Here is a 17,698-nt window from a genome sequence, read left to right on the forward strand (position 1 = left end):
ATCAAGAATTGTTACCCCCTACCACTCCTCTCCTCAGCTTTCGAACCTCTCCAAGGGGCCACCATTTTTTCCAAGCTGGACCTTCGGAATGCCTACCACCTGGTTTGGATACGCGATGGAGATGAGTGGAAGACAGCATTTAACACAGCCAGCGGACATTATGAGTACCAGGTCATGCCGTTTGGACTCACCAACGCCACCGCTGTCTTCCAGGCCCTGGTAAACGATGTGCTCCGGGACATGCTAAATCATTTTGTGTTCGTCTACCTTGACGACATCCTGTTTTGTTTCCCAGTCTGCCCAAGAACATGTTCTCCATGTCAGACAAGTCCTTCAGAGCCTCCTGGAGAACCAGTTGTTTGTGAAAGCCGAGAAGTGTGAGTTCCACCGCTCTACAATCTCCTTTCTGGGATAGGTCATTGCGAATGGAAATGTCCAAATGGATCCTGAAAAGGTGAAAGCAGTGGTAGATTGGCCTCAACCTACATCCAGGGTGCAGTTACAACGTTTCCTGTGGTTCGCTAACTTCTACCGCCGTCTCATTCAGGGAAACAGCACCCTGGCGGCCCCCTCTTTGCACTCACCTCTCCCAAAGTACCATTCACATGGTCTCCAGCTGTTGATAGAGCCTTTGTGCACCTGAAGCATCGGTTCACCACAGCACCCATCCTCGTCCATCCGGACCCGTCCCGTCAATTTGTGGTAGAGGTTGATGCTTCTGATGTTGGAGTGGGGGCCATCCTGTTCCAGCAATCTGCCCAGGACCAAAAGCTCCATCCCTGTGCCTTCCTGTCCCATCGTCTCAATCCTGCAGGAAGGAACTACGACGTAGGCAACCGAGAACTTCTGGTGGTCAAGATGGTGCTGGAAGAGTAGAGGCACTGGCTGGAAGGACCGACCATAAAAATGTGGAATATCTCCGTACAGCCAAGCACCTTAACTCCAGGCAGATCTGGTGGGCTTTGTTATTTACAAAATTCAACTTCACCATTTCCTACCGCCCAGGGTCCAAAAATGTGAAGCCTGATGCCCTCTCCTGCCTATACAGTTCCTCTGCCACACGCTCGGTCTCCGAAACCATTCTCCCTACCTCCTGCCTTGCGGCTTCAGTGGGTTTGGGTATTGAAACCTTGGTTCCCAAGGCACAACGTTCCCAGCCTGAACCTGAAGGGAGCCCAGCTAACCGGTTGTTTGTCCCTAACTCAGTCCGGTCCCGGGTCCTGGAATGGGCTCATTCCTCCAGGCTGACCTGTCATCCAGGTTCTCGTCGAACACTAGCCTTCCTCCGACAATGTTTCTGGTGGCCCACAATGGTTCCTGACGTCTCTGTCTTCGTCACCGCGTGCACTGTGTGTGCTCAGAACAAGACTCCACGGCAAGCTCCTTCTGGCCTCCTTCAGCCACTACCTGTCCCTCATTGTCCCTGGTCCCATATCTCTCTGGACTTTGTCACTGGGTTACCTCTGTCTGATGGCAACACTGTCATTCTGACGGTAGTGGATCGGTTCTCCAAGGCCGCCCATTTCATCCCTCTCCCCAAACTATCCTCTGCCAAGGAGACGGCCCAGCTCATTATCAGCAGGTCTTCTGGATCCATGGACTGCCGGTGGACATTGTCTCCGACCGGGGTCCTCAGTTCTCGTCTCAGTTCTGCAAGGCGTTCTGCACTCTTACTGGGTCATCGGCCAGCCTATCCTCCGGATTCCATCCCAATCCAACTGCCAGTCGGAGCGAGCTAACCAGGACCTGAAACCACCCTAAGATGCCTGGTCTCAACCAACCCCACTACCTGGAGCTGGCAACTGGTCTGGGTGGAGAATGCCCGGAACACCCTTCCCTGTTCAGCCACGGGACTCTCCCCTTTTGAGTGCTCCATGGGGTATCAGCCTCTGCTCTTCCCAGAACAAGAGCAGGAAGTCAATGTACCCTCGGCCCAGATGTTTGTCCGCCGTTGCCGACGTACCTGGAGAAGAGCTCGGGCAGCACTTCTCAAGACCAACTCCAGGTATCATCAACAAGTGGATCGCCGTCGGACTCCAGCTCCCCGCTACCACATTGGGCAGAGGGTATGGCTTTCCACACAGGACCTGCCCCTTCGGGTGGAGTCCCGCAAACTGTCCCTCCATTTCATTGGTCCATTTTCATCTCTAGAGTCCTTAGTTCCACTGCTGTCCATCTCTTGTTACCCCGTACCTTCCGTATTCACCGTACTTTCCATGTGTCTAGGATTAAGCCCCTCTTTCACAGCCCTTTGTCTTCTGTCTCCAGACCCACCCCTCCTCCTCGGGTCATCGATGGCCAGCCGGCATACACGGTGAGACGCCTCCTGGGTGTTCAACCACGGGGCTGGGGTTTCCAGTACCTGGTTGACTGGGAGGGTTACAGCCCGGAGGAGAGGTGCTGGGTTCCCACTAGAGACATCCTGGATCCAGCCCTCATCGCCGACTTCCAACGCCGACACCCCGGTCAACCAGGTATGCGCCCAGGTAGGATGCCAGGTGGCGCCCTTAGAGGGGGGGTACTGTCATACTCTGATCTGTTTAATCTGTCCTTGTGCTTGTCTCCACCCCCTCCAGGTGTCGCTTATTATCCCTGGTGTATTTATCCCTGTGTTTTCTGTCTCTCTGTACCAGTTCGTCTTGTTTGTCAAGTTAACCAGCGTTTTTGTGTCTCAGCTCCTGCTTTTTCCAGTCTCTCTTTTCTCGCCCTCCTGGTTTTGACCCTTGCCTGTCGTGACTCTGAGCCCGCCTGCCTGACCACTCTGCCTGCCCCTGACCTCGAGCCTGCCTATTGTCTTGTACCGTTTGGACTCCGACCTGGTTTATGAACTATCGCCTGTACCCGACCTGCCTTTTGCCTACCCCTTCTGCTATAATAAATATCGGAGCTCAACCATCTGCCTCCTGTGTCTGTATTTGGGTCTCGCTTTGTGCCCTTATACAATGTATTGAATTTACCACAATCAAGTTGTAGAAACATCTCAAGGATGATCAATGGAAACAGGATGCACCTGAACTCGATTTCAAGTCTTATAGCAAAGGGTCTGAATACTTATGTAAATAAGGTATTTCAGTTTTTTTATTTGTAATACATTTTCAAACATTTAAAAATAAAACTTTTTTCGCTTTGTCATTATGCGGTATTGTGTGTAGATTGATGAAGAAAATGTTTAATTTAATGAATTTTAGAATAAGGCTGTAACGTAACAAAATGTGGAAAAAGTCAAGAGGTTTGAATACTTTCCGAATGCACTATATGTACATGTAGGTATGGGTAAATGTGACTACGCAATAAGGATAGATAATAAACAGAGTAGCAGCAGCATATGTGTGTGTGTGTGTGTGTGTGTGTGTGTGTGTGTGTGTGTGTGTGTGTGTGTGTGTGTGTGTGTGTGTGTGTGTGTGTGTGTGTGTGTGTGTGTGTGTGTGTGTGTGTGTGTGTGTGTGTGTGTGTGTGTGTGTGTGTGTGTGACGTCAATATCCATGTGATGTGTGTTTTGTGTGTGTGAGAGTTTATGTATTGTGTGAGTGTATTGAAGTGTCAGTGTAGTATGTGTGAGTCTGTTAAGTCCCAGGGTTCTTAGTTTAGTGATGCATTTGAAGGGTACTATGGTGTTGAATGCTGAGTTATAGTCAATGAACAACATTCTCAAATAGGTGTTCCATTTGTCCAGGTGGGAAAGGGCAGTGTGGAGTGCAATAGAGATTGCGTCATCTGTGGATCTGTTGGGGTGGTATACGAATTGGAGTGGGTCCAGAGTGTCTGGGAGGATGGTGATGATGTGAGACATGACCAGCATTTCAAAGCATTTCATGGCTACAGACGTGAGTGCTATGGGGCGATAGTCATTTAGACAGGTTACCTTGGCGTTCTTGGGCACAGGGACTATGGTGGTCTGCTTGAAATATGTAGGTATTACAGACTGGGTCAGGGAGAGGTTGAAAATGTCAGTGAAGACGTGTGGATCTACTAATAAAATCTTTATAGAGGGGGCTTCAGCACTGTCTCGCCCCTCCTTGGAGCTGCCCATGGGTAGTAATATGAGAGGAATACACATGAATGACAAGACAAACCCCATAGCTCTGTTCCAGTTTACTTTAATTGCATTTGTATTTTTTTGTATTCTCTATAGCTGTCAGAAACACACATTCTCATATGTTCGCATAGCACATTTCCCTGTAAGGTTTTTGTATTTTGAGCAGAGCGCAATGTGCAGAGTATGTGGTGCAGCAAGTGCAGTATTCTACCATCAATCCCATTGGTGGTCCTTCTCTGGCAGGATATTTGACATTGAGAGTTCCATGGCGCTATACAGAGACATTTTCCCTTTAAACTGTTCCTTATTGATATCCACTGTCTCTCAAAGCTACATCAGATTGTGTCCTTCTACTGGAGAGAATATGTCAGAGAAAAGCTTTTTCTGTGGAGGGATCACTAAAACCCTGTTGCTTTGTTATGCCACTTTCTATTTCCCCTTGGTGAACGATAAGCAGCTACAAAACATGTTATGTAAGGGATTTCAATGTAAATTAAGGCCTCAAGTGATGTATCAATAAAAATGTTTGATTTGCAGCAAGAGCTACTCAAGTTTGCGTTCATTCACTGCTTGATAGCACTATCGTGTCTGTGTATGCTCATGTAAGGCTGTCTTTGTCTTTTTTCTTCAATGAGGAATGATTGGTTATTAAAAATAACCCCACGGTCACATCCTGTGACTAAGTTTGCTATCTAAGAGATTTCTTCAAGTTTTAACATTGCACAAATATCTACTACAGGCTCTCTGCTCAACAGAAAATATCTGTTAAAGGGTGAAAGGTGAGAAGCAATTAAGGAGCTTTAAACTATTTATTTTACTTCTTGCTTTTCTTGTTTCCCTCTGTTGTGTTGTATTGTTACATCTACATCTGGAACAGACGATTGGTACCTAACTATTCTAGTCATCCCTGCCATTCCTATCATGGTCCCTGTCATTCCTGCCATGGCTGCCATCCATCTCGCTCCTCTCCTTCTCCGTCTTTGACTCCTTCACCACCTGAAGGAAGAGAAGAAGCGAAACAGACCTCAGTCAAATTACATCACTTCCAGCAAATGCTGTATAGTGAAATTACACTGTGTAGTGAATATCATCATGGGGACATGGAAAGTATGGAACACATTTTCTTGATACCAGGAAATGTTTTGAATGTTTACCTCTCCATCACGAGTCTCCACTGTCTTAATCACCACGGGCTTTCTTTTAGGGGTGTCTGGGGTGTGGTCATAGGCTATGAGGTGATAAGTCTGATTTAGTAACATTGATACTGTGCATGATCATTTATATCAATTTAATCAATGATGGATATGTTAAATCTAAAGATGATACTGACAAGTATCTGTGTTTTTGCTTGGAGAAGGAAATAAAGTAATAGTAGAAGAGAGAGAAAAAAAGACTAGTATTATTGGCAATATGATGTATCTCACCCCTATCACCACTACGGCCGTACTGGGAGGGGTGCATGGGAACAATAATCCTAAAGAGAAATTAAGCAATAGGATGTTAGCTCAGGAACATGTTCATAATCAAACACAAGTAAGGATGTCCTAACCCTTATCCTCCTCACCTGCTCTCCTCTCCCTCCAGCAGCTTGCGGTAAGTGGCGATCTCTATGTCCAGGGCCATCTTGACATTGAGCAGGTCCTGGTACTCCCTCAGGTGGCGGGCCATCTCGTCCTTCAGGTGGTGTATCTCCTCCTCCAGGCGACCCACGTTGTCCTGGTAGTTATTGGCCTCCACGCCAAACTGGTCTTCCATCTCACGCATCTGCCTCAGCAGAGCCTCGTTCTGAAAAATACACACATACTGTACATATGAGGACAATTGTTGGGGGAAGATTCTGTGGGAGATTTTTTGGGGAGGAAATTATGAGGGATTTTGCTCACTCGCATCATCCTCTACTTACATGCGTGACCCACTTGGGTGATTCATGGCTGGCAGCCATTTTGGGCTAAGCCTGAGATCAATGTACTCTAGTTCCTCACTCGGCCAGTGTAAACTGGGGGTGATTACAGATAAATAGGAAGGTTCTGTGAGGCCTCACCGTGCTCTTCAGTGCATCGATCTCACAGCTGAGGGACTGCATCTGCCTCCGGTGCTCATTTTGCTCCTGCTTGGCCTGCCTCAGAGCATCAGTGTTACGCTTGGCAGAGTCCGTCAGGTCAGCAAACTCCGGGAGCACAGAAAAAACACACAAATAAGGACAGGTGTTACTCTGCGTGTGTGCATGCATGAGTGTGTGTATGTGTCTGTGTATTGTTCCCCCCTCACCTTGGACTTGTACCACTCCTCAGACTCATGCATGTTCTTGGAGGCGATGTTCTCGTACTGGGCCCTGATGTCCTTGAGGGCAGCAGCCAGGTCAGGCCTGGCAGTCTGTTCCACCTCCATCTTCATCTGCTGGGTCTGGACACTCACCTGCACGTCCTGGATCTCCTGAAAAGACCGCAGAGCAAGTGAGAAGTTTAGTGGAAAAAAAGGCCTCTAAATGGCAGGTACAATCCAGAAAGGTATGATGCAAATATACTTTAGTGAACTATTCACAAAAATATGTACAGAAATAAATGCAAGTAGGAGCAGATCAGCTTACCAAATGAGAGGTAATACACCAGGACCATAACATGGCCATCAGGACCACAGTTTTATTGTTATTCATAAGGATCATAGTGGACTATAATGGGCCATCACAAGATCATGATTTGTGCTCAACCATCTCAGCAGCGGCATCTACCTCTTCATGCAGCTTTTTGAGGAACTCAATCTCATCCATCAGAGACTCGATCTTCCTCTCCAGCTCCAGGCGAGACAGAGTTGCATCATCCACATCCTGGTTTTAGATCAAAGTACTATTAGTAAGTAATTCATCAACCCCAAAACAGGTAAACAAATGCTATTGTCTTGGTTAGATAACACTAAACAGTGGGTAGGTTGCATATGGTAATATATCAACAATGCAGTGCTATCAATATTGTGTTTTGTCATTGTTATAACCCACTGGGCACAGACGTCAATTCAACGTCTATTCCACGTTGGTTCAACGTCATTTCATTGAAATGACGTGGAAACAATGTTGATTCAACCAGTGTGTGCACAGTGGGAAGTATCTTGGGTTGTATTCATTCGTGCACACTGTTGCAAACCGTAGAAGAATGTTTTGCAATGAAAACAAACATTTCTTATTGGAGAAGTTCAGATTAGTTCTTCACCGTTTCAGCCTGTTTGTTTCTGTTTGGTTCTTAGTGAATATACCCCTGATTTCCGGGTTCTCAGAGCTGCCATGTTATCATAATAATCAGCTCTATCTCAGCGAACCAGAAGATGTCACTGTTATGCAGGGCTATGAGGAAAAATATGCTTTGGGTTGCATCATAACTGGTGTGTGATTCAATCAGACTTTTACAGTCAACTATCGACTCGCTGCCCAAAATATTGATTTGGTGTACAGTGTGATGGTTTGAGTCTAGGGTGTGTTTACTTTGCGGAAGACAATCAGGTTACTCTCAGCCTCAGCTCTCTTCTGATTCTCCTCATCCAGCCTGTATGAAGAGGGTGGGGGGTTAGGGTGTGGTCACACATACAAGGAGAACATATATATTACAATCATGCATAGGCCTACTGTTGTAAATTCATGTTGTGATTTCATGTTATCTATTTAGGGGACTCCTTAGAATAAATAAATACATTAATGGAAAATAAATATACATTACATGAAATATATAAGACAATATATTTTGTAGTTAATAAACACACATCCTCTGTATCTCTTTATGGCACTTAATAACTTTTTTATATCGTTTACAATGCTTGGGCTTTAGTCTAGGTTAAGTCCTGCTCTGGACAAAGGAAGCTGAAGCATTGGGACAAGGCTGAACACAGTGCTAATCGCATAAGTGCTATCCAAGGTGTCATCCCAAATGGCACACTATTCCCTATATAGTGCATCCCCCATATGGCTCTGATCAAGAGTAGTGCATTATATAGGGAATAGGGTGTCATTTGGGACAGAGACCAAAAATGTCTGACTGGGTATCATAGGCCTCCTCTGGAAGAAGCATCAGCTGGCAAAAGAAGCCTCTGGATCAATTTGGTAATTCAGAAGTCCTGTAAAAGGGTTAGGGTTAGCGTATCCAACGGGGTCAGCAGCTGCTACTCCAAACACATTTTGGCAAATCACTTGTTAGAGGTCATGTGGACTGCACACACCCTGTTTTAATCCTGACAGCTCTGGGCATTCTGCTGCCAAAGACAAAACTATGTAAGCCTATTGTATACTGACTGATCTGACTAAGCCTTCCCTTTCCCAAACGTGAAATATACTTTATGCTGCCTCATCTCATCTTTAATTCATGCTGTGTTGCAGGGGTCCTTTTTTCCTAATGGGGTCCCTGGCATTGTCCCATCAGCACAAGAAGACACTGAACACCCACCCCCTAATGGAGCCACTTTCATTGAGCCACATAGATTTTTCCAGATACAATTTTCTCCCCGCCTACACCCCATTTCCCGACCCCTCCTCCTCTTCCTTCTCTTCCGCCTCCTCCCTCTCTCATCACTCTCCCTACTTCTTTCCTGGCTCCACCTTGTGCACAGTCTATCCATCCTCTTCTGTCATCTCTCTCTCTCTCTCTCTCTCTGGGTCAGGGATGTGTATGTGTATTTACATGTAGCTAGTGTGTCTACAGAAATTGTTTACGATAATCTAAGTAACTTAAGTGGGGAAAAATACTGTTTCCCATAACTGGTTGTCAGATTCTTCTAAATGTTAGCTTTCAAAGCTAAATATTGTGATTTGGTTTGAAAGGGCTGATGGAACTGCAGCGTAATTTCAAATTACATGTGTAATTGTGTCTATATTTAAATTCCATGCATGCAGGGACTTTCATCTTCCTTTTAATTAAATGTGTTTCATTTAATAAAACTGCATGTACTGGATGTGGGGGTTTGCTGCCTCATCTCATCTTTAATACATGCCGTGTCACAGGGTTCCTTTTTCCCCAATGGGGTCCCTGGCACCGCCCACCTGGCACCGCCCACCTGGCACCGCCCCATCAACACAAGGAGACACTGAACACCCACCCCCTAATGGAGCCACTCTTATTCAATCACATTGATTTAACCAGATGCTATTTTTCTCTGCACCTACACAACCTCTCCCCACCCCCTCCTCTTCTTCCTCCTCTTATGCCCCCTCCCTCTCTTATCCCCCTCCCTACTTTTTTCCTGGCGCCACCCTGTGCGCAGTCTATCCATCCTCCTCTTCTGTCATCTCTCTCTCTCTCTAGGGGCGGGAATAGACATGGGGAGTGTTTGTGTATTAATATGTAACTAGTATGTCTACAGAAATTGTTCTGATAATCAAACTCAAATGGGGAAAAATACTGTTTCACATAACTAGTTGTCTGAATTTTCTCTAATTTAAGTTTCAAAGCAAAGTATTGTGGTTTGGTATGAAAGGGCTGACAGAACTGCAGCATCACTTCAAATCAAATGTACTGTGTCCATATTTACATCCAATGCATGAGGAAGTTTCATCTTCCTTTTAATTACATTTCTTGATTTAATAAAACAGATTTAATAAAATAATCTGCAGATGCTCAACAAATGCTGAGATGTTCAGGGAAAGTTTTTAAATGCTGCTAATGTACACATGTTCGGCTAATGTACAAATGTTCTGCTACTGTATCCAATGCCTTGTTTTCCTTGGTGTCCCATTCGTTGCTTGGTTATGATATGCTGAAGCACTACATCTTGTTTTTTTTGTTGGATTCTGTCCATTGCCATGACATTCAGCATGCACACACACACACACACACTCACACTGCAGTAAACCACAGTGTGGTAGTATGCTGCGGTGCTTTTGTTTCTGTCCTTCCAAAGTGCCACGCCCCAGCTAGACAGCCACTGCTGAGGGGAGAGTGGTGGTGATGTGGTGAAAGTCACAGACTGTCCACAGTCACACGCCCTGCCCATGTCCCCTCCCCGACAGGCTCTGCCCAGAATGTGTCAATCAACATCAGAGCCCAAAAAACAGCCAGTCCCCTGCCACCTCTGCCAACTTCCTAAAATACACTTCCAATTGTTACACCCACCTTTCCAAACACCACTACCACCCAAAATGTATCTGCGTCACTCATGCACATACCCAACTATAACCCCCCACCTTCCTTACCCTAACCCTCACTTCCCAAATCTACCCAACCATCCTCCATACCCCACCCCATCCTAACCTCCCTCTCCCTCCTCTGTGTCACCCACCTCTGTTTGAGGAGATTCATGTCTTCGGCCAGGTTGTCCCTCTCAACCTGGTACTGGTCCCTCTCCTTGCCCACGTGGTCCAGCTGGCGCCTCAGCTCCCTCAACTCCTCCTGGAAGAGCTCGGTGGCCCGGTTGGGCTTTCCCTCCTGCAGCTGGCCCTTGAACTGGCTCAGCTCTTGCTGCAGCCCGCTGTTCTGCTGCTCCAGGTAGTGCACCTTGTCAATGAAGCTGGCGAAGCGGTCGTTGAGGTCCTGCAGCTCCACCTTCTCGTTGCTGCGGGTGGCCAGGAACTCGGCGTTGACCGCATCGGCCAGCTGGAAGTCCACCTTTTCGTAGGTGAGACGGGGCAGCTGGGTGCTGGAGCGCTGCCGCTGCTGGTGGTGGTAGTTGGAGGAGCGAGAGGACACCACGGGTGATATGGAGCGCATGTAGCGCCCGCTGGACATTGGCTTGCGGGAGTTGACAGACGAGTAGGAAGGCGAGTAGGAGGACATGGAGATGGGGTTGGGGACCCCGAACGTGCGGCGATAAGAAGTGGAGGTGCGGCCTGAATGGTGGATCATTGAAGGGTGGCTCATGGTTGAGGTTTGGTGGTCTCTAATTCTGCTAACTATCTAATTCTTGCTATCTATCTTTCTAGCTCTCCTTCTTGCTGTCTCTGTTTGTTGGAGCCAAAGGTGCCTCAGAGCAGGGAGTGAAGCAACAGGACGTCCGACTGAGGAGTGCCGGAGCTTTTATACACACGACATCCCATCCTCCTCACCCCCACCCCCCGCTGCCTCTCTGCAAACAGCTCCTCCCCACCCCCACCCTCCCTCCCTCTTTTCTAGTCTCCAGATCCCCTGCCTCCTTCCTCTATCCATCACTCCTCAACATACATGCAGTCTTAGGCCACACCCCGGCCTACAGTAGCAGGCCCTCCTCCCTCCCTGTGTTTTCTTTCTCTCTCTCTCTCTCTCTCTCTCTCATTTTCCATCTGCCCCTCCCTTTTATCCGTAGCACATGGCAGGAGGCCAAACTGTCTCCCACGTTAATGTCTGTATCTCTAAAGATGTCTCCATCGCCAAGCCACCTCCCTCTCCTCACATTGACAGCTGATACAGTGTATCCTCTGTAGGATGCTGTGTCCGCTTCCTGCATTTCTTTCTCTACTTTTCCTCTCTTGATTTATCAGTACATCTCCTCCTATTGCTCTGTCCCACTCCTTATCACCATCAACTTCTCTTTCACTGTTAATGTCCTTAATTTACTGTTCATGTAATGGTAGATATACATAAGTGATATCATCAATGTGATTATGTAAGACATTTTAAAGCTGTTCAACAAAGTAGTTTGTCCAAATAAATCCCAAAACCAACAAAAATCTTTATTATTCAGGTTCTTATATCACAAAGCTCATTTGGTTATCACTGCAGAGCTGAATGTATTTCCTCGCTCTGTATCTTCCCTTTATTTCCACTGTAATGGAATATTATATTGATATTCTGGGAGGCGAGGGCAGAGCAACTACGGTGCAATTCTATCCCGTATGGCTAGTGTGCACAGACTGGTATCGAGTGATCTGTGTTTGAATCCTATTTTGTAAATTAGGATTGGCAAGATCTCCTCAGCAGCTGAACAGATTTCAGAGGAACACTTTGTTTTGTGTGGATCCAGTCATGTCCTCTGAGCCCAGACACAATGACAAGATCAAAATTTCATATTTTCATTTTTTTTGTGGGTACTTCGGGTAAATCATATTTTTATTGTAACAAAAATAATATAAATACATAATGCTTAACCTACAGTACATGGGTAGACTCTGGACTGAGTAAGGGACAGATCGAAATTTACTGGGGGAGGGGTAGTCCAAACATTTTTTGTTGCTTAGTGAAGAGTTGTGTGTTTTTTTATTGGGCACAGGGGAGGGTAGTGCGTTTTTTACCTGGTTACCTATTTTCCCTATAAACCCTAATAAAGGTTAGAAACATTTGTGAAGGTTTGGTATGGGGTGGCTATAATTAAGCTTTAGCTACTGCAGGCCGATGATATGAAGGCAGTGTGCCCCGGTGCGCCAACTGACTCTGACAGTTGGACTTGAGGAGAGGAAGTCTGTTTCAGGCCTACCAGAGTTACTCCTATTTAAAAAATATATATTTTAAAATTTTATTTAACCTTTATTTAACTAGGCAAGTCAGTTAAGAACAAATTATTTACAATGACAGCCTACCCGGACGGCCAAACCCGGACAACGCTGGGCCAATTGGGCGCTGCCCTATGGGACTCCCAATCACAGCCAGATGTGATTCAGCCTGGATTCAAACCAGGGACTGTATAATCTAAGAATATAATTGAAAATTAACAAATTAGCCTCCTTCTGTATGTCTATATCTGTATAGCAGACGCAGTAGCCATCTGACATAAATAAATGCATGTCAGCATCAGCGTATCTCTATCTCTCTCTCTGGGGTTAGGCCTAAGCTTCTCTACATATATATATGGTACAGACACCTTTTTCAGAGACCAATGACCAATATGTGGTGCTCTTTGTTTCTGCATTTATTCATGACAAATGTACAGAGAAGTGTTCAGTGTGAAAGAGCCAGTGGCTCTCTGGTCTCAGTACCAGTAAAAAGTTTGGACACACCTACTCATTCCAGTTTGTTTTTATCGTTCATATTTTCTACATTGACATCAAAACCACGAAATAACACATATGGAATCATATAGTAACCAAAAAGTGTTAAACAAATCAAAATATATTTTATATTTGAGATTCTTCAAAGAAGCCACTCTTTGTCTTGATGACAGCTTTGCACACTCGTGGCATTCTCTCAAGCAGCTTCACCTGGAATGCTTTTCCAACAGTCTTGAAGGAGTTCCAACATATGCTGAGCACTTGTTGGCTGCTTTTCCTTAACTCTGCAATCCAACTCATTCCAAACCATCTCAATTGGGTTGAGGTCAAGTGATTGTGGAGGCCAGGCCATCTGATGCAGCACTCCATCACTCTCCTTCTTGGTCAAATAGCCCTTACACAGCCTGGAGGTGTATTGGGTCATTGTTCTGTTGAAAAAGCACAAACCAGATGGGATGGAGTATCGCTGCAGAATGCTATGGTAGCCATGCTGGTTAAGTGTGCCTTGAATTCTAAATAAATCACAGACAGTATCACCAGCAAAGCACCCCTACACCATCACACCCCCTCCATGCTTCACGGTGGGAATCACACACGCGGAGATCATCCGTTCACCTACTCTGTGTCTCACAAAGACACGGCGGTTGGAACCAAAAATCTCAAATTTGGACTACTCAGACCAAAGGACAGATTTCCACAACTAATGTCCATTGCTCGTGTTTCTTGGCCCAAGCAAGTCTCTTCCTATTGGTGTCCTTTAGAAATTGTTTATTTGCAGCAATTTCACCATGAAGGCCTGATTCATGCCATCTCCTCTGAACAGTTGATGTTGAGATGTGTCTGTTACTTGAACTCCGTGAAGCATTTATTTGATCTGTGATTTCTGAGGCGTGTAACTCTCATGAACTTATCCTCTGCAGCAGAGGTAACTCTGGGTCTTCCTTTCCTGTGGTGGTCCTCATGAGAGCCAGTTTCATCATAGTGCTTGATGGTTTTTGCGACTGCACTTGAAGAAACATTCAAAATTCTTGAAATTTTCCGCTTTGACTGACCTTCATCCTACTGTCGTTTCTCTTTGCTTATTTGAGCTTTTCTTGCCATAATATGTACTTGGTCTTTTACCAAATAGGGCTATTTTCTGTATAACACCCCTACCTTGTCACAACACAACTGATTGGCTCAAACGCATTAAGAAGGAAAGAAATTCCACAAATTAACTTTTAACAAGGCACACCTGTTAATTGAAATGCATTCCAGGTGACTACCTCATGAAGCTGCTTGAGAGAATGCCAAGACTTTGTAAAGCTGTCATCAAGGGAAAGGGTAGCTACTTTGAAGAATCTCAAATATAAAATATATTTTGATTTGTTTAACACTCTTTTGGTTACCACATGATTCCATATGTGTTATTTCATAGTTTTGATGTCTTCACTATTATTCTACAATGTAGAAAATATGAATGATAAAAACCCTTGAATGAGTAAGTGTGTCCAAACTTTTGACTGGTACTGTATATTAAAATATTAATATCATAGAGTGGACACCTAAGCCTACTGTATAGGCCTATGCATGCAATTAAGTTATATATTTAGTGCTCAAATCCCTGACAGCTGAACCGTGACAATTATGATTTTTGGAAAGTAGCTTCAAAACACAAGGAATAATGTTTTTGTAGTTTGTTATTGCTGTTTTTAAGGGCACGTAAATGTGACCAACATTGTCACACCCAAATCTGTTTCAGCTGTCTTTGTGCTTGTCTCTACCCCCATCCAGGTGTCGCCCATCTTCCTCGTTATCCCCAGTGTATTTATACCTGTGTTCTCTGTTGGTCTGTTGCCAGTTCGTTTTGATACGTCTAGCGTTTTTTCAGTGCTCCTTTCTGTCTCTAGTTCCTATTCATCTGGAGGTTGAGCATTTTTCATCTCTATCTATTTAATTGTATATGTACAGTTTATTCAGAAAGTATTCAGACCCTTTGACTTTTTACCACATTTTGTTATGTTACAGCCTTATTCTAAAATGGATTACATTTATCTTAAATCATCATCAATCTACACACAATACCACACAATGACAAAGCAAAAACAGTTTTTTAGAAATTCTGATCAATGTATAAAAAACCGAAATACCTTCTTTACATAAGCATTCAAACCCTTTGCCATGAGACTGGAAATTGAGCTCAGGTGCAGTCTGTTTCCATTTATCATCCTTGAGATGTTTCTACAACTGGGTTGGAGTCCACCTGTGCTAAATTAAATTGATTGGACAAGATTTGGAAAGGCACAACTGTCTATATAAGGTCCCACATTTGACAGTGCATGTCAGAGCAAAAACCAGGCCACGATGTCCAAGGAGTTGTGCGTAGAGCTCCGAGACATGATTGTGTTGAGGCACAGGTTTGGGGAAGGGTACCAAAAAACTGTCTGCAGCATTGAAGGTACCCAAGAACACAGTGGCCTCCATCATTCTTAAATGGCAGAAGTTTGGTACCACCAAGTCTCTTCCGAGAGCTGGCCACATGGCCAAACTGAGCAATCGGGGGAGAAGGGCCTTGGTCAGGGAGGTGACTAAGAACCTGATGGTCACTCTGAATGAGCTCTAGAGTTCCTCTGTGGAGATGGGATAACCTTCCAGAAGGACAACCATCTCTGCAGTACTCCACCAATCAGGCCACTCCTCAGTAAAATGCACATGACAGACCGCTTGGAGTTTGCCAAAAGGCACCTAAAGACAAGATTCTCTGGTCTGATGAAGCAAGATTGAACTCTTTGGCCTGAATGCCAAGCGTCACATCTGGAGGAAACCTGGCAACATTCCTTCGGGGGAAGCATGGTGGTGGCAGCATCATTCTGTGGGGATGTTTTTCAGCGGCAGGGACTGGGAGACTAGTCAGGATCGAGGCGAAGATGAACGGATCAAAGTGCAGAGAGATCCTTGATGAAAACCTGCTCCAGAGCGCTCAGGACCTTAGACTGGGACGAAGGTTCACCTTCCAACAGGACAACGACCTTAACCTGTTAGGGCTAGGGGGCAGTATTGACACGGCCGGATAAAAAACGTACCCGATTTAATCTGGTTACTACTCCTGCCCAGTAACTAGAATATGCATATAATTATTGGCTTTGGATAGAAAACACCCTAAAGGTTCTAAAACTGTTTGAATGGTGTCTGTGAGTATAACAGAACTCATATGGCAGGCCAAAACCTGAGAAGATTCCATGCAGGAAGTGGCCTGTCTGACAAGTTGTGTTTCATCTTGGCTCTTTTTATTGAAGACTGAGGATCTTTGCTATAACGTGACACTTCCTACGGCTCCCATAGGCTCTCAGAGCCCGGGAAAAAGCTGAACGATATCAAGGCAGCCTCTGGCTGAAACACATTATCGCGTTTGGCAAGTGGCCGATCAGAGTACTATGGGCTTAGGCGCGTGCCCGAGTCGACCCCATGCTTTATTTTCTTTTGTTTGTTTACCTAAACGCAGATTCCCGGTCGGAATATTATCGCTTTTTTATGAGAAAAATGGCAAAAAAATTGATTTTAAACAGCGGTTGACATGCTTCGAAGTACGGTAATGGAATATTTAGAATTTTTTTGTCACGAAATGCGCCATGCTCGTCACCCTTATTTACCCTTTCGGATAGTGTCTTGAACGCACGAACAAAATGCCGCTATTTGGATATAACAATGGATTATTTGGGACCAAACCAACATTTGTTATTGAAGTAGAAGTCCTGGGAGTGCATTCTGACGAAGACAGCAAAGGTAATAACATTTTTCTTATAGTAAATCTGACTTTGGTAAGTGCTAAACTTGCTGGGTGTCTAAATAGCTAGCCCTGTGATGCCGGGCTATCTACTGAGAATATTGCAAAATGTGCTTTCACCGAAAAGCTATTTTAAAATCGGACATATCGAGTGCATAGAGGAGTTCTGTATCTATAATTCTTAAAATAATTGTTATGCTTTTTGTGAACGTTTATCGTGAGTAATTTAGTAAATTCACCGGCAGTGTTCGGTGGGAATGCTAGTCACATGCTAGTCACATGCTAATGTAAAAAGCTGGTTTTTGATATAAATATGAACTTGATTGAACAAAACATGCATGTATTGTTTAACATAATGTCCTAGGGTTGTCATCTGATGAAGATCATCAAAGGTTAGTGCTACATTTAGCTGTGGTTTGGGTTTATGTGACAGTCTGATTATTTCTGGCTGGGTACTCTGCTGACATAATCTAATGTTTTTCTTTCGTTGTAAAGCCTTTTTGAAATCGGACAGTGTGGTTAGATTAACGAGAGTCTTGTCTTTAAAATGGTGTAAAATAGTCATATGTTTGAAAAATTGAAGTTTTTGCATTTTTGAGGTATTTGAATAACGCGCCACGGGATTACACTGGCTGTTGAGTAGGTGGGACGCAAGCGTCCCACCTAGCCCATAGAGGCTAAGCAAACAGCCAAGACAACACAGGAGTGGCTTCAGGACAAGTCTCTAAATATCCTCGACTAGACTCCAACACCTCCTTGATTACCTGCCCTATATACAGTTGAAGTCGGGAAGTTTACATACACTTAGGTTGAGATAATAGTAGGGGTGATAGTAATGTGTGGGGGATACATTTTATTTGTCACATGCTTCATAAACAACAGGCGTAGACTAACAATGAAATGCTTATTTACGTGCCCTTCCCAACAGTAAAGAGAGAAAGAAAAGATAAATAATAGAAAAGTGAAACCTAATAAAACAAGTAATAATAAATACACAATGAGTAATGATAACTTAGCTATATACAGTTGA

At 44.8% G+C, this 17,698-nt stretch overlaps 1 protein-coding gene across 1 annotated transcript; it reads right to left on the bottom strand.

Annotated features, from left to right (window-relative positions):
* Positions 1 to 4,081: 4,081 nt before the first annotated feature.
* On the bottom strand, positions 4,082 to 10,969 carry prph (peripherin). Its single transcript, NM_001173891.1, has 9 exons — positions 10,289 to 10,969; positions 7,509 to 7,569; positions 6,765 to 6,860; positions 6,305 to 6,469; positions 6,078 to 6,203; positions 5,601 to 5,821; positions 5,461 to 5,510; positions 5,191 to 5,264; positions 4,082 to 5,032 (listed from the first exon to the last, which is right to left on the bottom strand). Exons 1-9 carry the CDS (start codon positions 10,864 to 10,866, stop codon positions 4,934 to 4,936), a joined length of 1,470 nt encoding a protein of 489 aa, NP_001167362.1. The 5' UTR covers positions 10,867 to 10,969; the 3' UTR covers positions 4,082 to 4,933.
* Positions 10,970 to 17,698: the final 6,729 nt, after the last annotated feature.

This window comes from Salmo salar, chromosome 22, assembly GCF_965601325.2.
Source record: "Salmo salar chromosome 22, fSalSal1, whole genome shotgun sequence".
NCBI classification, from domain to species: domain Eukaryota; kingdom Metazoa; phylum Chordata; class Actinopteri; order Salmoniformes; family Salmonidae; genus Salmo; species Salmo salar.